The sequence below is a fragment of the Sipha flava genome, unplaced genomic scaffold (assembly GCF_003268045.1).
Source record: "Sipha flava isolate LNK unplaced genomic scaffold, YSA_version1 48_pilon_pilon, whole genome shotgun sequence".
NCBI lineage: Eukaryota > Metazoa > Arthropoda > Insecta > Hemiptera > Aphididae > Sipha > Sipha flava.
Window position 1 is genome coordinate 3,322,111 of NW_020273306.1, and position 22,300 is coordinate 3,344,410.

The following is a 22,300-nucleotide window of genomic DNA, read 5'->3' on the forward strand; positions in this document are numbered from 1 at the left end:
AGTCTAATATAGTATAGGTATGAAAGTACCAGTTTAATTATAACTAAGCCTGAAATATAAAAAGGAATTATTTATACATATTATATAGTTTTAATAAAAGCTAAGCTTAGTACGCGAAATGAATACTAATTCGTGTTGGTACACCCACTTAAAAAAATATTATCAATTTAATCATTTAGAAAAACTATATTACTTGAACTAGGTTTATACATAATTCCATAGACTACACATAATATATGTACAGATATATGTGAAATGACTTTAATATAATTTTATAGATAATATATATATACTATATGGCTTTAACATAGGCATTGGATATTTATATAATGTGAAACGTTTATGAGTACATCCTGTACAGTAATTGCATTTTAATAAATATCATAATATGTTTACAGGTATATAGTGTATATGATAAAATAGTAGCTACTAAGTACATGATTTGTAAATGTACGCGCGCGAACAAAATTACAATAATGATAATAATAATAGTAATAATATTATATAATAACGTTTTTCGTTCAAACATTATTCGGAGCTGTGGAATCGCACCGGCACACGCAGCATGAAGGGAATAAAAACCAATCCATGAAAATCCCTTTGCAGTCGTTATCGGGATCGTATGCCAACAACCTGTGCCATTTATACTTCTGCTCGCATCCGCAATCTCCCGAACAGCGTCCGGTTAGCATCTTGCTGTAAACAGTTAACAATGATACTCACATCAAAATAGTTCATCTCGTAACAAACTAATGACACAATCGTATTGTCATTGAATTTTGCAATTTTACAAATGTTTTAGAAAAATAGTTAAATTTAAATTAAAAAATTACGACCAATTAGAGCAATCTCTTTTAATAATTTAAATATTAATAACATTTGACGATAACAACACATTTTATTAGAGGACGGTGGTTTTTAGTTATATTACTAACATGGGTATTGAACAAGCTACAACAACACATTTTATTAGAGGACGGTGGTTTTTAGTTATATTACTAACATGGGTATTGAACAAGCTACATCATTGAACGATGAAAGATAATTATAGATACATTTTCCTATAGCTCATTCGTTTATTAAATATATAAATAAATATGTAGGTATATCCTCGATTCAATGATGATGCATCGCGATGAAATAAAAAATATTTTGTATTTTTATAATTTAAAACCAGTGCGCAATTAAAATAGTTAACCTATATTTTATCTAAAACGAATTTATCCAAGAATTCTTATTTTATTTAATTATTATTATTAACGGGCTGAACCCTAAAAAAAATTTAACATAAAATAATATACAATTTACATAATTAAATACAGATGCCACATAAATTTATAAAAAATAATAAATAGGAACAATAATATAGGTATCAGTGGTGCAACTAGGGTTGGAGTTTGGGGGTTGTGACCCCCGCCGAAATTTTTCTGAGTTTTTACAAATTCTATGTAGGAAAAAAAAATGGTTTATCTTGAAGACGCGAAATGACTGGTTTATATGAAATATGAATATTATTCATATTATAATTAACAAAAATAATAACATGACAATATGGAACGTTTTGTAACATTCCGTTCAACTTTATAACATCAATAACTTTGCTACTACGATTTCTCGATAATCGATTATATAATACTTTTTTTTGTGGTATCACAATATGAAAGTTAAACAGTTTAATTTGTAATTTAAATATTTTACTCATAAACCTAACTTAATCTTACTTCCTCATCCCTACCGAACACCTACAGAAAATGCTTATTTTTTCCAAATTCACATAGGTTAAAAATAAAAATTACATCATACATTTCTAACAATTTTTTGTTCGTAGAAATTATAGCCTTAGTATGTACTAAGTTCCAGTGGCGAGTCGTTGATTTGAAGATATGATCAACGAAATTTATTTTTCAGATAGCTGACAATTTTTTTTTTTTTTTTAATTTTTGCGTATAATGGTCATAAAATGTGTTAATTGAAATTGTATTGTATTAAAATGATTTAAAAGTAAATAAAGTGAATATTGTTTATCTCAAGTAATAGTTTTGATACTTGAACTGATGTATTATGACGATTTATCGCGATATTAGTGGATTCACAAGAACTAGTGTAGAAATGCGGAATCGTGTGTACAATTTGTGGGGCTCGTAGATTTCAATCGAATTATTTGTTTTTTTGACAGTAATTCTATCAAATTTTACTGGTGAGCAGAAGCCCAATTTAAACCATCCGAATTCAACAAGCCCTTAAAAGTTCAAAGTGATGCGAGTTTGTTCACATGCTCTACTATGTATCTACTATGTATGTGTCGTATGAAATTCTCGTTTATTGTTCTATTGTTTTTTATACAATAAGTCAATATCTTGATTGAACTCACGTGCAAACTTCTTGATGAATAGCTTGTTCGAAATGCTCGGTATTGACGATCGCTCTAGTTTTACCCACGCTATTTGAAGCCCAATATGGCGTGACCACTTCTACTTTAGACTCACAAGAGTCAATCCTATAAGATCAAATATTTATTCATTACAATGTATGATTGACCAATATAGTAGATATATTGATTAAAGGTTACTAGTGTTATTATTATTATTAAAGTGACATTTTTAAATCGAACATAATTGATTACACCTGTTATTTTCGTTATTGATGCCGTGTAATACATATGTTCTTAACCTTTTGAAGTCTTTGCCCCCTTCCATACTATTATATATAATGGCGTATTTTTAAATTTTTATTGGGAGGACTTTTAAATTTTTCTAAAAAAAGGCAGTGATTTTATAATATTATAAAAATACATATAAGGTACGAATAAATAATTATATTAGTCTATTATTGTTATAATTACAAATTAAAATTTATTTACAACCACATTATATAAATTAATGTTCTTTTTCTCTGTACCTTCGCAGCAAGTCATTTATGAATTTTGAACATTTTTTTCTTCTGTAGTGGTGGGGGGGGGGAAGTCGAGACCTGGGAACCTTCCTGAAAATACTTCATTGATTGTATGAGGTCCCATTCCTCTCATCACTAAGATTGAATTATAATGATTGTACTAATTATTATATTTTAATGAACGTATTTGTAAATTTATTTGAAAAGGAAAAAATATCATTCGAATTTAAAATTTATAAAACAAAGTATAGACATTGTAATATTGTATGAACATTTTTAAATATTAAATGTTTAACATATTTTAATGAAATATAAATTAATGAGACAGCTGGAATTGTTTATCTTTAATACATTTTTAATATTAGGCGACAACTGTGATAGTGCGCATAAATAAATGATAGTGTGTGTAAATATAAAATAATATAATGATTCAATAATGCTCTAGAAAATATTAATAATTGAAATTAATGTTTTCAGATTTTTTTGGTTTTTAAATTTTGTCAAGCCTCCCAAGGGGGTTAACCCACCAAATTGAGAACTATTGGTCTAATACATCAAGTGTTATTATTGTACATAGAATAACCTTAAACGTCTAGAAAATAGTTCACATCCCTGGAGTATTCAGTTAATGTAAAATATCTTAAAAATTTGTGATTAATTTTGCAACAATTTTATCCCTTCTCAAAAAAATAAAATATAGTAATAATATTTCATAATACGAAGCCATTATTCTGTTTGCATTTAATTCGTCTAACCTGATGTACTTAAAGGTTAAACACTGTGTGTCCTATTATATTACAAAATAAATTTAATCAATACAAGTAGATAAATTAAAATAGTTCAATATGTAATACCTACAACTATGGTGACGTAGTAATGGCGTAATGTAAAAAAAAATTTGAGTTTGCTTGATATTATGAAACATGAATAACATAATGATGGGTTGAAATTGAGTAAATATGGCTAAGAGCGTTGTGATGGAACACATATCTTATATTATGACTAATAACTTTCTAAAGTACACTGTCGTTTTCGTGGAACGTAAGATATGTGGGTTTTCAAAATGACGCTGGTACTAATCTTATTGTATTCTCGAGGAATTTCTTTGACATTAAATTTAAAATGTGTTTTTAATTTCTTATAGTACTACAGTTAAACATTCATTATAACAATAAAAAATCAATTTACCTTAAATATTTGAATTTGTCTAAGTGATCGGTTACTATCCATAAATCCTAAATTACTACAACTTATTAGATATTTGTTAACCAAAAATGAAAAACTAAAAGTGTGTTATAGAAGTGTATACTACAACGTTGAGGTTTTAGTATTTACGTATGATTATTAGATAAAATAATAAAATATTCTGTTATTACACTACATATAATTTGTTAGGCGATCACTTTTAAAAACATAGTTAACTGTTGATTTATTTTAACGAATTAAACGAATCTTTAAAATGATTCTTTCTTTCGTCAATGTATAACACAATTATTTACAAAGATCTAAACATAATGTAAACATTTCGCAAAACAAAACACGTAGAGTTAAAAGAAAATATGGAAGAAAATAAATACAATAATTTGGTTTAAAGGGGAATGGTAATATTTAAAATAATATTTGAGAACACACAGTGATACTACAACTCTAACTGTGTATATACAATATATTATACCATACCGGTAGGTTAACTATATCTAATATGAATAGAGACGAAGAAGGAGGTAAGACTATCATTGAATTTCAATAAAAATTAAACATACTTGAACAGTCATCGTGTCTACAAATTTTATATAAACATTTTCAAACATCCGTTTTTATGCAATCAATCGGATCACCGTGAATGTTATTTATAAAGCTAAAAACAAAATCATATACCTTCCAGAATCTGGAGGCTGTCCTCTTGTGGGAAGCTTATTCGGCTTCGATTGGTTATCTGAAAAACTAGAATCCTGTCTTCTTTTTCGAGCTGTAGATCTTTTTGCTTTAGGAAACGGTCCGTTCTCCATCATTTCAAATTCACCGTACATACGTTTCATTAACGCTTTATTTTCATCAATAAATCTATCGATTCGGTCTCTAAATTTCAAAAAAAAAATAAAAGAAGAAGGTATATACTAAAAATATATTTTATTTTAAAGCTAAATATAAAAACAATTTCAATGTTCAAAAAATAAACATTTACTATGAATTCTAATCTGTGAATGATTATTTCACTGAAACCATGGATTCTGATATGACAGATCATTTATGTTATATATAATAATATTCACGAATAATATTTATGCGTTAATGTTTCTCATTTTATTATTATTATTATTAAATTATTTATTATTTATTATTAAATTTCATTGTATAGAATAACTTGCTATATGATTTGTATATGTAACCACGATGAATGGGAGTTGATAAAGATTTGTAATCTTATTCTTTAATAAATAATAATATTTGAAATTATTTGTTTGTTTACAAAAATATAAAAATATAAGGGTAGTTTAGCTACTACTTACTTACACTGGGTAACTTTTTCCTGCTGTTGGACAAAACAATTGGTGATTTTTTTTTATACACGGTGTTCCACGAATTACATCACCGCCGATTTCATATCCTAACGCAAATGAGAGAGTTGTCCAAAATACCTATAATAAATAACAAACAATTTTAGTGAATCGTTTTACAGTTTATGGTATAAGCAGGCCCGTATTTAAAAATTTGGAGTCACCGGGCATATAATTTATGCCCCCTCCACCAAAATAAATAATAATAATATAACACTTATTATTTCGTCCATAATCGAGATTCTTTAATATTAAAATAAAACTTATAAATGAAAATCATTTAGTACTTTTTTTAATTAACAAATTAAACAAATTATAACATAATAAAACATTCAATTTCCTTTTTTTAATTAAAAAATTATAATATAATAAAAATACAATTTTTTTTTAATTAACAAATTATAATATAATAAAAATAATTTTTTTTTTTAATTTACAAATTATAACATGATAAAACATACTATTTTTTTTTTTTCATTAGGTACATAATTTTTAAAATTAATTTTACTAAAATATTTTGTCGTCCCTGAGATTTAACACCCCCGGGCATGTACCTATTCGTGCCTCCCCCCTAAATGCGGTCCTGGGTATAAGATGTTTTTAAATTTTTCATTTAAAATAGTGATGAAATAAAAAGTACTAGTAGACATAACTACTAATATATTATTTGTTAGTTCATTCTAAAAAAAAGATATTACTAAAACATTTATTTTATAGATAATACATAAACACATATATTTGTTATAAATGTATTGATTGATTAACTTTTTTTTAAAAAAAAAAAAGAAAATTTTTAATATTAAGTAAGTTAAAATATGAAGGATTTTTATTTTAATTTCCATAATTTAAACATCGAAATAGTTGATTAAAACATTTTGTTCTGATAAACCACAAAACTCATTATAAGAATATTCTAAGTCCCTATGGGATTATCGAATAGACCGAATACTAATTTAAAAATAAATTATCACAAGTGAAACATTTATTATCATTTTTAATTATTTATATAGATTTATTTTATTGTCAGAGGTTATGTTAAAATGTCCAAAATTTTACACTCGTTGAGTGAAAAGTATAAATGAGTAAAATGCATCGTTTCCCCAATAACATAATTTGGTTGAAATAGTTAAATCTTTGTCAAAGTCATAATAAATATTTTAAATTAACCGAATCCGTTGATACTATAATTTTGAGTATGATTTTTTCTATAAGTTTATTATGTGTCAACCAAATCGTTAGAAAAACGGTACATTTTAGTCGTATTTGTTATGTATATAAAACATATCCATATGCAAATGTATCCGTATAAACTGTGGATATATAACGATGATGACAAGTGTGATTTCCGTGACGTCGATCTCATTTATATATTTTCAACTAAATACATATTGCACTTGAACATATCGACGCCTCAGTTCAATACTACAATAACTCAAATTATGAAACTACTGGTTCTAGAATGAAATAAACGATCTCTAGAGGCAGTGGTGTATTGGAGGGTATACGCGGGTATACACCGTATACTCGGATCCCTGTTTTTGGATTATGCGTATACCTTTATAAAGGTATATTCTTATAAGAAAATTCGTCTATCATGAGTATACGCTAACTAATCATTCGTACATAATGGGTATATGCAGGGGCGGATTTGTAATTATTTTCGGCCCAGGAAATATGAAACAAACCGGCCCATGAACCGTAAATTAAACTATTTTACCCCTCCCCCTCCTAAAAAATTCTTTATTTTGCATCAATTTCAAAAAATTTTTTATTTTCACCCCTAAATTAGTAAAATCTACAATAACTTAACTATAATTATAGCTATAATAGTTTTGGATAAGTCACATGATTCATCAATTCCAACTTGAACTTGAAGTTTGATGTTTATGCATCTTTAAATATATATTTATTTTTTTAATGATTTTTATTTATTTTATAAAACTTTTTTTTTGGTAATTATATACCTAATAATATAGAGCGGCCCAAACAAGGACCAAACCATCGGGAAGATTCCCGATTTCCCGATAGGCCAATCCGCCATTGGGTATATGCAATCTTCCAGGGTCGGACTAGGCCACCGGGGCACCGGGGTATGCGCCGGTGGACTGCTGTAATTTTGTTTAAATAAAATTACTTAGATTTTTTGTTTTTAGTTTAATGCGTCTACCTTCTATTCTTAAAATAAAATAAAAAATATCGCCTTGTAACATGACATTACTAGTGGATGCGGTGACACAGGATTAGATAACTTGGAGTTTGAAAATTTAACATATTTAATGTCGCAATATACCGATTGATAACAATGATTTCATCAGAATATTTATAAATAGAAAAATTGTAGGAAATTTGAATACAAAAGATGTGTACACTATGTTAATCATACGAATTACCGTTCGCGTTTGTACAAACAACATTTTATCAAAATAAAATGTTGGTATGGGTCACGGTCTTAGAAGATTAATTTTCTAAGACCATGGTATGGGTAGACATTGTCGCGCAAGATATGGGATAACAAAATTGTTTTTCGATAATAATAATTTTTATAAGATTTATTAGACTTTTATTTAAAAACATTTTAATAGTTTTGACGTTCAATCAATAACAAGTCTGTTACTAGTTTCCAACCTTTATGGACCTTTTCGCCACATTCACAAATTAAAAATGGTTCTAGAGTCAGACAATATAAAACATTTATATGATATTCATTTAACATTTGCTAGTTTTGAAATTTACTGTGGGTCGCATAAGAGATATTAGTTGCCGACCCCACTGTTCTAACTCAATTAAAATTAAATGTATAAACATATTTAAATCAAATCATTTTTTTTTTGGTGTAAAATTTATCTTAATAGGTAGGTCATTATATTAATATTATAGATAAGATATTATGCGTAAACTAGATTTATTTAAGGTATAACATTAAATCTGAAAATATTCAAATGTATTTGTGTGAATATTTTTTTTTGAGATATGAAGATACATTTTCAGTTAAACAATAATTTGATTAGGTATCTACCTACTTATAAAGTTCAATTGAGGCCGTTCGAAATTATTTTGTCCGGACCGAGCTATAAAGTTAGTCCAACCCTGCAAGCTTCTAATTTTTCATCACTATAAGGCATACATTATACAATAACAGTACAGAATTTATTATTATTATTATTATATACTATAGCCACTGTCCAAAAATAGCCTCGTGCCCCCATAAACTTCGATTAAATTTTCTCCGACTTCGGGTATTTTGCGAAGACGCTTAACTATTAAGTGATTTAAAAGAAAAAAAATGAATAGGTAATATACATAAGTTAGTGACATTATTACAAGTTGTTATGATATGCTTTTATAGTAACATCAATAACGTTTTTTTCGTTAAGAATTTAAGCTTAACACTCACATATCTAAAATATTTAAATAATTAATATTTGAGATAAAAACAAAATATGTTCAATATAAAAAATAACAAAAATAAGAATTGTACATAACGCTAATAAAAACATGTGTACTGGATATGCCCATGTGTATTTTATTAATATTTTTTTCTTAAGAATGTTTGCAGAGCACGTAAACACAATTTTAAATTTATTAAAGTAAATTACTATTTAATTCAATTTTAACTATACATATATGTACTGAAACAGTTTTATTTTAAGTAAATAGGAAAATGTTGTTCAGATAAGAATACAAATCCCATCTAAATAAAAAATTAATTAATTAATGACATTGAAACTAAAATATTAATATGGTAATTCTTAATTATTCAGTATACAAATATGTAATTTTATAAAACAATGGCTGTATAAACTTCTTTATACCCGCTTTAGTTATACAATTTAAATTGTACAATTTTTTTCTTTCGTAAAAAATAAAATTAAAGAATTCAAGAATATTGATGTTCAAAGTTTTTTATGCATGTGTGAGATTATTATTTATGTATTTATAAATATTTGTTTTTAATTTAATTAAGTACCAATTTAATGAGAGTTTGGAAAATAATTTAAAGAACAATGAAAATTATGAAATGTTTAAAATGTTTAGATAAATATGGTAGTATCACGTCTTAGTCAAGGTTAAATTTAGTATGAATACTTCATTTAAGAATAAAATTAGAAACTACCCTAAAGTAAACACTTATAATTCATTAATTCCTTAATAGTTGTGACTAATTTATATATTTAAAATTATTATAATTGTTTTTTCGTGTTTAAATATAACAGTCAAAAATAATATATGTATTTAATGGTAACTTCATAGCTTTTTTTTTTCATATTGTTTAAGAAATGTTTATCAAAAATCCATAGTATAATTTTTTATAATTTTATAACTAAATTATAACATAAGATTTTTTTATTTTTAAATATACTTACTAATTAAAATTTTATTCATCTCTAATAAATTTTTTGAGCATAATTATAAAAATTCCAAATATATTCCTTAGGTTTTTTTTGATTTACCAAGTCATAACTTCGGTGGCGAACGCAGAAAGCAATTTTGGGGATTCAAACCCTTCCCAAAATAAATGGATGATTAATTTCAAACGTAGTTATCCTACCATATGTACCTTAAAAAAATGAATTGTTCAAAATACGATTAAAATATGATAAAAAAATGTTTTATTAAGAAAAGTGAATTTGTAATAATTTGTAATTTTCTAAACGTTGTAAAAGGTATTGGTACTTAAAACTCAAATTTTTGAAATTCCACGATGGCAATACTTCGTAAAAATAATGCGTGTTTGTAAGTCGCTTATTATGAGTAGGGCTAGGGACTTCATGCCCTTATAAACCTTAAAATATGTATGCATTTATGCCCTAAATAATCAATAAATATGCTATTAAAATATGCATTTATAAAAAATTAATTAGTAATAAATTATAATAATATTTTTATATATGATAGATATGATGATCTAAGATAATTTTTTCTTTTTTTCAAATTTGTTTTTATCTTATATTGAGTTTTTATCTAAAACAAAATATTTAAAATGGTTTTAAAAATAAATTAAATTGAAAACATTTTTTTATTTTTAATATAGTTATAATTCTTCTAACCTTGAGCATTACATTGGACTATAAGATATTTTCTTAAGTTGGAAAATTTAAATGACTGCCTGTTATCAGCCAAAATATTTTTATATTTAGAAAAGGAAAGTTACACATCTACGGAACTTATTGGTGCAAACTTAAAAAATCGTAGGTCACTACTACTAATATCTGCAGACAATCCATCTATAGATTCATTTTTCCATTTAAAATATTCGATATTTTTTGTAGTTAGCCTTAGCTTGTGCAGATTCTTCAATTTTTGCAGAATGTATACGTTTTTTGTAGTTTTAATTATTTTAATGCATTCAGTTAGTTCACCAATAAGACACTTAGAGTTCCAAGTCGCGTGATATATGAAGAAATAAATCATAATTTTTTTTTATAAAATTTAAAAACTTACTTCTCCATATGAATAATTGTCAAATTTGCATTTATAAAATGAAAAATGGTCAAATATGCAAAATATGCAACTATAAATTTTAAATATTAACTTGTATTGCAATGAAACAAATTTATATATTACTTAGCTATGTTTTGTATAATTATTTAAAATCATGCAAATTCCTAGAAGTCCCGAGCCCTAATTATGAGTAAGTAAAAATAAGTAAATATACGTAATCGATATAATATTATTTACAATATTGTACTATATAGTACATTATGATTGACGGTTTCCCTATATTTTGTGTTGTATAGTTATGTGATAATGATCGACATTAGTCAAACTATAGTCAATAGTCAATTATTTCAAAATAACGGTAATCAGGCCCGTATTTATAGGAGACACGGGTAAGCACATGTCCGAGGGCGTCAAGTCTCAGGGGTGGCAAAATATTTTAGCAAAATAAATTTTAAAAATGATGTACCTAATCGGCGGCGGATTGGCTAAACATTTCGGCCCGAGAAATTACTGTATGATCGGCCCACCATCCAATAATAATAATTTTCCATAAAAGTCTCCTTTATTCACGGATTAAATGCTTGTAGAACTGCTTACATCACATTTACACTAGTTTTTTATCAGAATCTTACAATTAAATACAATATACTTAAATACATTATTTTTATAAAATAATTTTTAATCCAAGTAGATCGGCCTAGTGTTATAATACAACTACCGGCCCACCAGGAACTTTCCCGGTATCCCGGTAGGCCAATCCGCCACTGTACCTAATGAAAAATAGAATAAAAGAATAAAAAAAAAGAAAATAGTATGTTTTATTATGTTATAATTTGTTTCATTTGTTAATTAAAAAAAGTATTAAATAATTTTCATTTATAAGCTATATTTTAATATTAAAGAATTTCGATTATGGTCGAAATAATAAGTGTTATATTATTATTATTAATTTTTTTTCGGGGGAGGGGCATAAATAATACGCCCGAGGGCGCCAAATTTTCAAATTCTGGCCTGACGGTAGTTATTCTTATTTTTTCAAAACCCCCAGAAATTTTTTTCTGCGTCCGCCCCTGCATAACTCTGTAAACTGTAGTGTTTCTATACAGATATTTTATATTTAATTTTATGAATAGATTAACTGTGTATTGTTTTTATTTATCACGTTTACTATTAAATATGCAAATGATTGAATATTGTAACGTGTATTAAAACAAAGTATATATATTCTACGTATTATTCCAACCAAACAATAAATAATTATTATGAAATCCAATTTAATAATATTTATATACGTATAATCTATTTAGGTACAACACCATATAATGATAGTTAATAGATCAATAAAGATCAAATAGCTTTGTGTTGCTTAACTATTTTATTTTACCTATATACATATACATTTTAAACCCTATAAGCTATGTACAATTGTGTTGAACAGTAAACTCTGTCGTAAGACAACTCACAAGGTGAGCTCTCCACTATATTTATATATTTATATCAATAAAGTTATTTATATATACACGGCTACTCGGGAATTTGACGTATTAGGTATAAATGATTGTTTTGTAAAATGTTTGTCCCAACCAAACGTTATTATTTTAACTCTTAATGCATTTCATAGTACTACAAAACTAATCAGTCTGATTAAAATTTTACATTTTTTTTTTTTTTAATAATCACAGTTGACATAGACATTTAAGTTTTTGTAAAAACATTTATATATGATATAATTTTGTATCACTGTAGACTAATATAAATACACTTTCAATAACGTGTTCGAAGATGTTGTACTTGTTCACTTATAATATGGTTAGTGAAAATCAGTAATTATGTTAATCCTTGCTAAAAATTATACAATAATCTTACCGCTAAAAAACGAAGTTGTAATTATCGATAATAGGTAATTTAACAACCAATGTATAATAGTGTAATATTTATATGGATTTTTTATAATTTGACAGAAAATTACCCAAGCCTTATCGTTACAGTACTAGATCAATATAATGAGTGAAAATAATTTCAAAACAGAATTTATATACTTAATAATTTCGTCTTTATGCTATACATCTTCCACTTTTAAATTTACAAATTAATTACATATTTATTAATTTAGTTAACATATTAATTAATTTACAAAAGTGTTACAAAATTTACTTAAAACAATAGACATTATAAAAATGTATGCATTAATCTGATAAATTGATTAATCATTAGATTATAAATTATCAAAAATGTCTGTACAATCAGTAACGATTTCATGTAAATTTTATGATAGTGTAAAATATTTTTAAAAAAATGTTTAAAGTTCTTTTGAATCGGTCGGTACGATGAACCAAGGAAAAGTACTACTATAATTCTATTTTTATTCACCGCGATTATTAGTTTAAATAAGCGATTTTTATATTGACATGTAAACGCGGGTACAAGATTCCCTACGACCTTATCTAAATCAGTCCCACACTTCACCGGCATTAATTCAGATAAATACTGTACATCAATAACAGCATTTAAGAAATTAATTTTTGATAATAGAATAAAAATATCTTTAAAATTATTTTCTTTCGGTGTTAAGTACACTAAATTAAATACCTATTTACAATATACCTTCCTAGTTCCTAATATTTCATATTGCATTAAACTTAAAAAAAAAAACACCAAGAAAATTCACATTAAAATTCAATTACATCGTAGACATAATAAAACAATTGGGCACAGAGCCATATTTGTTTTTATTGAAGTTGCACGAGACTGATTTCTATGGAACCTGCATTGAGAAGTCCACCAAATCATCTAATCTTTTTTTTTTTTTGTCATGCTCCTAACAAGTGAATGTTAATGTCCTTATATTTATTTATACGAAATATATTTATGATGATCAGATAAAATATTTTAAAACGAAGAATATATTATTTATTACTTAATATCATGGGATTACATTTTAAAGCAATTATATGTTTTTAATGTTAATGAGAAAATTAAATACTTTTAGACATTTATTTATATATATTAAATTAATATTACCTAATTTATTTGTACGAAATGTTTTGTCGAAAAAAATATAGCTACTAAACATTAAAAAAAAAATAAAAAAATATTAAAAATAAATAATTTAGTAGGTTCTTTATTATATTTGATATTTAATGTACAAGGGAGCAATGGGAATTTAAACTTAACACAAATTAAAGTAATATTTCGACATTTTAGTTGTTCCTAATATTTTAATATATTCCATACTCACGTATCTGTTACGTACTAAATTTATTACATTTTTTAAGTGCAAAATTATAATTTAAGAAATGTCATTATTTGCAAAGCATAATCTTATACTTGTAAAATGTAATATGATTTAAAATCATGACGCATTTAAAAGTTATTAAAAAGTTAATTGATCAAACTTGATATTTTTGTTTTAATAATAGACATGTTGTATAGGCAGGCTTGTTGAATTTTTGATTTAAAATCAAACGTATTTCTATTGTTTCATTCAAAATCTGAATACGCCTTATACTTTTGGAAGTTATCCATGCATAAAATTGAAATCGAATAAAGAAGTGCACATGACATACGAGCAGGAATATGGTTATAATTTATAACTGCAATAATAATAATAATAATAATACGTATAGCGTTATGTTTAAATTAGATAAATGACGCATGGAACTGTACTTGATGAATACATTATAATTGTGTCTGGACTACTTTCACTGTATTTTATGTGTTGTTAAGAAAGATATATGGTTGTATATCCAAAACTACCCAAAACATTATTTTAAAAACACGTTACTCCTGCCCTATCCCGGATGACCTCGTGTGATTATTATGCAATATTGTCATGAACGTTTCATATCGCTGTCACTCTGGGATATTGGATTTTATGATATTTTATTTTCCTTATAATATCCAGTAGCTAAATAATTAATATTGAACTAGGTCATGATTACCATAATACTTATAATTATTGGTTATCATTAAAAAAGCAAAGCATTGAGTCAATAACAAATAACAATGTATATCTATTATATTATATATACTCTCTGGCACTAGTTTAACACGTGTATTTATGTAATTAATAAAAATTTCAGTCAATAATTATCATGTTAAAGCAGTGTGTTATGTTACCAGTATTCGTATTATAAATATGAGTACATAATACACAATTTATGTGTAAACGTTGGATTATATTTTTATGATGATATTCTTCAACTTAAAATTATTAGAAATTAATTTTTATATATTTTTTTTCATTATAATATTACTAATATTTTATTAGTTCATAATAACTTATAAAGCGCCCCTAAGAGACCATTTATAATTAAAAGTTTAGTGATAGAAATTTTAATTAAATTAAATAAATATCAAATTCAAAATGCCCACACGCTTTAAATAATATTCAAATTAAAACATAATGAATTCATTGGGCTAGGTCCAAATCAATTTCAAACATTTGTTAAGTAATTTTTTTTATAAATATAATAGGTTTATTCGTTGCGTATACAGCTGACATGTATAACCTCTACAATTATATAGTTGATCGATATGTAAATAACATACTAACCGGAATCTGTAGCAAAGATCCGTTGCTCACTTTTTGGTAACCGTACAATGGTACAACCGGTACCGAACCATTTCTTAAAAATATAGGACCCTGAATTGGCGTTACTGCGCGGTGACTATATGTGTCTTCATAATAATCTATATTTTCCTCTTCTATATCATCATCGTAATCCAACACCGCGTGTATTGAAGTTTTACCTAAATTAAAAAACACATCAACCCAATTAACCATGTGAAAATTTCGTATATAAATCCGACATTTTTTGAAGTTATTAAATATGTAAGTAACTATTAATTGATTTTTCTGATTTCCTTTAGGTCAGTTAAATTTTTACATTTCAAAATAATAGACGCTTTATCTTTACTGAACCTATATAGACAGTACAATAATTACATAAATTGTTGTTTAAAGCTTATTAATAATTGTATTCACAGAAACGATATGGCTTAATGTGTTTGTTGAAATACATTTGAATATAAATACCTACACTAATAATGATTCATGAATTTAATCGAAACTAGGATATACGAGTATAAAGTGGCGATGATACTCATAAAGAAGCTACGTTTCCTCGTAATTAAAATACTTTATTGAATTGTTAATAATAGTTGTGCACTCAATACTCGAAGTGTTGTATAATAATTATACTGAATATTATTATACCATTGTGTACTGTACCGGTTTAAGTGTCTATTTTGAGTTTTAGGGAACAGAATTTAACAAATCAAAACAAGTTGTGTTTCATAATTGCAAAAAATAAAATAAAACTACCAAAGTTTATGCAACAATAATCCTGCAGCTGTACCGATTGAGTTAATAGTAATTGAAATTTTACAGTATTTCAATTTCACCAACTTAGTGCATATTATTATTACACTAATTGGCAGGTAATACAATTTAGAAACTAAGTAGTAAGTATCAATGCGCAAACTAATTGCATGCAAAATATTAATGCACTACAATTAGTCTAATTATAGTTGCATGTTTATTTGTCATTCATCAATGCGAAATAGATTAGCGGAGGAATTCGATGCAAAATACAGATGATAATTTGAAGCTTTCATACACAAAATCTAGAGTACATAGCAATTAAAAAAAAAAACTTGAGAAATTCAATTTACACACTTCACTGGCATCTAATTATTAAGATCGTACATTTCAAAACAAAATCAACTCTGTATGATACTGCAGTACACAGTCATATTGACTCGAATTAAACATTTTTTTTTTCTTAGGGCAACTGAATGTATATTATTCATGAATATTATCCGAACAATTATTAGATTACTATTTTAGTTCACTTCGGGTATATAAGACATGTTCCTGAATGTGTATTATTTATAGTTTTTCTGTTAAAGTATTTACATGTGTACCGCAATTAAATAATTTTTTAAAAACGGTAGAAAGTTTCTCTTACAGGGTTTGATCGATACGAAGAATTTCATGTCGAACGATGATGATAATATGAACATTCATGTAGGCGGTCATTAGACTTTCGGGGCCGATACTAAAATCAATCTCTAATCTAAAGTATAATTTACAAATGTTTTTTATAAATTTAAATATTATGTTCAGTAGCGTATATAGATTTTCGTTTCGAAGGGGGCCGATCATGTATTTGATTTTTGTGTTGAAGGGAAGGAGAAAGCACACTATACGACAAAAATTACTTGAACACTATAAGATTTTTCGACTATCTTTACACCATCAAAGAAATAAGAAACTTTATTTTTTTTAATGATTTATAATTTAAAAAAAATATAAAAACTACATTGTAATAAACAATTTTTTTATGAGAGTCACACAAATTTCACCACATGTTTTATTAAAATAATAAACATATTTTATAAATATAAAATTTTAAATTATCGCAAAGCAACATTCTCTGTGTTGTGAAAAATGTTCGAAATAACCCCCAGCCTTAATATATATCCATGGCAAAAGTTACAATTTTTAACAATAGTGTTTTTCATTTTGGTTGGACGCGAATCCTCTCACCCCCTTATAAATACGCCCCTATTTATGTTAATTTAGCCTGAAGTATTGAATTATAATACACTATAATTTTGTTGAAATTAGTGTCCGTATGAATTATATACATAAAACAAATATAATTCATTATATTATTATATAAAAAAAAAACAATTGGTAATTAAAGCGATGATAAGTTTTCCAGCGTTTAAAAAACAATCTATGCATTAACAAAAGTGTGGAGTTAAATTTTTCCGGGAGAAATTAAAATTGTTTACGGGATGAAATTCGCAAACTCGCTGGTGAAACTGCGGTACATGTTTACCCTACTTAAACTCGATTATTTCGTTTGTATTTGTTACTCGAATAATGTGTCATATCGTATATTAATAGAGGGTGGTCCCTACGTAGAATTATTATTTTTTTTTTTTTAGTACAGTTTGATATAAAATTCAATACAGTAAATATTTATAGTCAAATTAGTATTTTCATCCCTTAACTGATCGGGAAAATTTATTTTTGAAATTATTATTTCAATAACATTACGAAGTAGCCATTCTTATGTTGATTCTACTCTTGTAAATTGGAAAAAATTTGGAAGTATCGAGATTGAAAATCGTATAATTGATTTCATAATTATGGTTAACGTAAGTTTATATATAGGTAGATCCCGATATTTTTAATGGGTGATTAATAAATTGGTAAAAGTTTAATGACTTTTTCAATATCATATTTGTAATTCATCATTGCTATGGTACATATTTTAGTACGGCCGTTTAAATACTTTAAGGCCATTACAAATTACATCATATCAGAACTGTTTTTAAAAGTTCTGTACGATCGCTAAAGGTATCGGTTATTTTTTTATGGAATGTTTGTTACAACAATATAAAAAAAACTGAAGTGGTTTGCAAGGGTCTTAAGATAAAAGGTCATACGAGTCCGCGGAATACCATGTGGACCACTCTGTATACACATATTATGTATAATATTTTAGCGCTACAGTGCTAAATCGTGTTATCGTACCGCCGGACACTCCACCCTGGACCCTGGTGTACTGGATGGGGGTGAGCGGCTGTTGCGGCGCGTTCTTCCGGTTCGGCGGGTCCGGCGTAGCGACGGCTACGGGCGACCTGTCTGATTCGTAGCGCCTGGACGGCGGCGTGTAGGGCGACGGACCGTAATCCGCTTCCTGTTGGTGGTAGGGCACCGGGCGCTGGCCGGACGCGGTAAAAACGCTCCGCTGGGCTGCCGCCGCCGCCGCCGCCGCCGCCGCCACCGCACTGTACGCCGGGTGCAGCTGATGTTGGCCGCGCACCGGGTCGTACACCGTCGGGTGGCTGTACAGCGGTGGCGGCACGGTCCCGGAGAAGTTCTGAAACGAGCTGATCATGTCGCGCGTTTCGATCGCGGCCCGCTGTCGACCCGGTGGTATCCGGTGTTCGGTGTTCGGTGCCGGTGCGTGGTACTTACTATCGGGAACGCGATGCACGACACGTGGGTTCGGGAGTGTGAGCGAGCTCGTGAGGACGACGAGGGAAACGGATTTCTCACATGACCACGGAAGGACGTGGTGTGTGTCGGACGGCGGCGGCTGCGTGCGATACGGCGGTAACTCTTTATAACAATCGTATCGTCGTGGTTATGGTCGGACCGGACAGTGGAGACCGCGTAGACACCACGCGCGCGCGTCTGGACACGTCGGGCGAATGACTGCGGCGGCCGCGCACACCTGTCGCGCGTGCAGTGACGGAGTTTCGGTCTTGTGCGGCCACGCGACGACCGCGGAATTATGCAACCGCCAACCGGTGGCGGCACTTGTCGTGTGTACCGTCGCCGCGTCAACCGCGGATAGGAGTGCGCAGAAGGACGCAGTGTGACCATTTTTTTTTAATTTTTTTTTTTTATCAATTTCGCATTATCCATTCCGCCGTCCGTGCGCGGTATGTATTATTATAATTATTATCTCTTATTTATAAAACTATTAATATTATTATTATTGTAATTTACATGTTCGACCGGAATAATACTATTGGTATGCACGTTGCGCACGCGAAAGGTTTAAGGGGCTGATCCAACGACGACCGTGTACACCCGCATATATATATATATATATTGCATATATTATATAATGCCTTTACATTTATTGAATTAATAGTTTATGTTAAATAAAGTTATTTCTGTGCTATAGCTTTTAAATTAAGCGTAGTATACAATTGTTTTGGTAAAAACGTGGTCAATATCTCATTTGATGGAAACGGATATTGGTAGAAAAGGGAATGATACATTTTTGGTGGAAACGAGCATCGTCCGTCTACTTATACGTTAATATTGTTTAAATCGTGAACTCGCAATTTATACGTTATACGCTTGATACGGCCGACGACACACTGAAAAATCGTATTCGTTGGCATCGCAAAAACTGCACAGTGAACAACTCGCATCGTTTCTGTCGTATAGATTTGAATATGCTTGCAGAAAGTATATAATAGTCTCATCTTTAACTGTAAAGCAAATTCAACAACGACGATGCCACGTAAGCTTATTTAAAACGTACGTTAAACCTTTTGAATTCTTCAAGTCCGTGGTCACCGGCTTATACATTATACACCTGACAGGGCCTAAAATCGTGAGTACCTACTATAAATATTTGAATTCGGTTTTTATTAAAATATTTTCTATGATTTTGACCAAGGTTTTACGACGACAGCCAAATCATGTTGTCGGGAAACGTTTTACTCGTTTGTACTTTTCACTCGACGGGGTGTGACATCTGGCATGACGTTCCGGACAACATTCTAACATCACCTCCAGCGATAATACATCGTTTACCATGTACATACCAATCGTATTTAGTAAATTCATTGGAATTAATAAAACTGTTACGAAATAAAAAAATATTTATGTACCGTAAAATCGTTTTATACAAAAAGAAAAATGGTTGAACTATAATTTCTACAATAAACGTTTATAATAGATTTGCAGAAGGTTAATTTAGGTTCATATTTAACCGCAAGGTACGTCCCAGGCTTCAGGTATTTGTTTTTAATGCAAAGTGTATATATCGAAAAAATTAAAAATCTTAGGCTCCGACACTTGGTACCTCTATATTATACGCTAACAAAGATGTGACTAGGGGATTTGAGTGTTCATCCGCTCCCCACGACATTTTAACGAATTCAGAAAAAAATATTGTTTAATACAATTTAAGTTTAATATCATAAATATAAGCTAGAGTTATTTTTATAGTCCATCGTATGTCCATCTAGTACTATAAAATGAATTGCTACCAAAACTATTTTCTAGTGAAATAAATACATTTGAAATACGTGGTAGTAAAAATATTGAACCCGCGCCTGGAAAAAATGTTAAGGCACGCTCCTGTACGCTACATTATATTGTACCTACGTGTACCTGACCGAGTTTGATTATTTCGGACGCAAACGAGTTCCGAAATTATGGTATAATATACCGTGCGCGCGTTCTATACCCTTGGTTTTACAATGCACACTGTATACAAGTATATTATCATAAGACCAACGGTTATACCTGTGTCGGACGTGCAAGTTTTGTACAATTAGAACACAAAAACCACCACCATCGACGTAAGTATGCACGGTGACCGTGGATATTTGGATGGATACTTGACGTGTACACGGTGTACGTTCGCCAAAAATGACTATTGGGCGCGTCGCCACGGTATTGTTCAACCGGGCGGAATATCAGATTTTATCAATTCCGCTTGTCGTGGTCAGAACAACCGTGTTAAACGTCTGACGGTGTGCAATCCCCAAGGATGGGCTAGTTAACGAAATTTTTTTTTTTTTTACTCGTTAATCTATGATACCCTAGATAAATGCAACTAAAGTTTAAACTAGCAGTTTTCTCATATTTTCAAATCTGTAAAAGTCACAAATTAAATAAGAAAGAAATAAAGTAACACATAAGTCAGTAAAAAAAACTAATTGCAAAACTTTATCCTCCCAGGAATAGTGCATACAACACTTCCACGATAATAATTCCAAATAATTTTATTAAAAATACAAAAAAAATATGTGTTTTTAATTGGAATTTCTTGAATTTAATTTTAAGAAAATAATAATAATAATAACTTATCGTGACTGTAAAATGAATCAACATTTAATATTTGTTTATCGTGAAAAATAATCTAACTTGTTTATTTAGGTAAATTGCATTGTAAAAGTAATTTTTTAGCATGTTCATGTCCGTTCTTCACGAACCTGTCGAGGCAGAGTCGTGTTTTATTGTTATAAAAACGAGAAAATATCGATACCACACCACCGATTTTAATTTCACGTACATCATCCATTGTTTTCAATCTGAATATAAGCATATGGTTCTTAAACAGAAATACTCATTTAAAGTACATAGTAATGCAGTGCTTCAAGATTAGGGTTGAATTATAGTGTACTCAAAAAGAAAATATATTATATTAAATACCCTGAAGAGTATGGAAATACTGCTATACACCGAACTTCACTTAGAATATTTTTCGAACACGATTATTTTTATCATTGCTCTCAAAATTGTACAAATAAATACGATGAAAAAAACAAAGGAATAATATTTGAAACCATAATATTTCAGGATTTTTACTGGATAAATTAATTATGTTTAAATATTACACTAAACGATTCAAACACTTGATGAAACAAAATAAAGACTACACTAAGTTGCGCTGAAATCAGAGTTTATATGTGGTCGTGACCGGATCATAATTATAGGGTAGTGGGTGGTACCATAAGTATAAGAGTAATGAGTGAATAAATCTAATTAATTATAAATTTTAATACTGCCCATTTTTTTAATTACTATTGTAAGAACTTAAATGTTATCGTAATAATGATAAAATAAATTAAAC

At 28.5% G+C, this 22,300-nt stretch overlaps 1 protein-coding gene across 1 annotated transcript; it reads right to left on the reverse strand.

The window, feature by feature from the left end:
• Positions 1-166: 166 nt before the first annotated feature.
• Positions 167-19,248, reverse strand: LOC112690082 (protein spaetzle 3). The gene is made up of 6 exons (XM_025564001.1): positions 18,445-19,248; positions 15,448-15,644; positions 5,407-5,531; positions 4,771-4,971; positions 2,372-2,497; positions 167-696 (listed from the first exon to the last, which is right to left on the reverse strand). Exons 1-6 carry the CDS (start codon positions 18,809-18,811, stop codon positions 522-524), a joined length of 1,191 nt encoding a protein of 396 aa, XP_025419786.1. The 5' UTR covers positions 18,812-19,248; the 3' UTR covers positions 167-521.
• Positions 19,249-22,300: the final 3,052 nt, after the last annotated feature.

Excerpts from the sequence above, each read along its gene's own strand:
- LOC112690082 (XM_025564001.1), bottom strand. The coding sequence starts at position 18,811 with ATGATCAGCTCGTTTCAGAACTTCTCCGGGACCGTGCCGCCACCGCTG. Across the intron at positions 4,972-5,406 it reads GCAGGAAAAAGTTACCCAGT|AGACCGAATCGATAGATTTA; the intron begins GTAAGTAAGTAG and ends TTTGAAATTTAG. Across the intron at positions 2,498-4,770 it reads CAGCCTCCAGATTCTGGAAG|GATTGACTCTTGTGAGTCTA; the intron begins GTATATGATTTT and ends TTGATCTTATAG.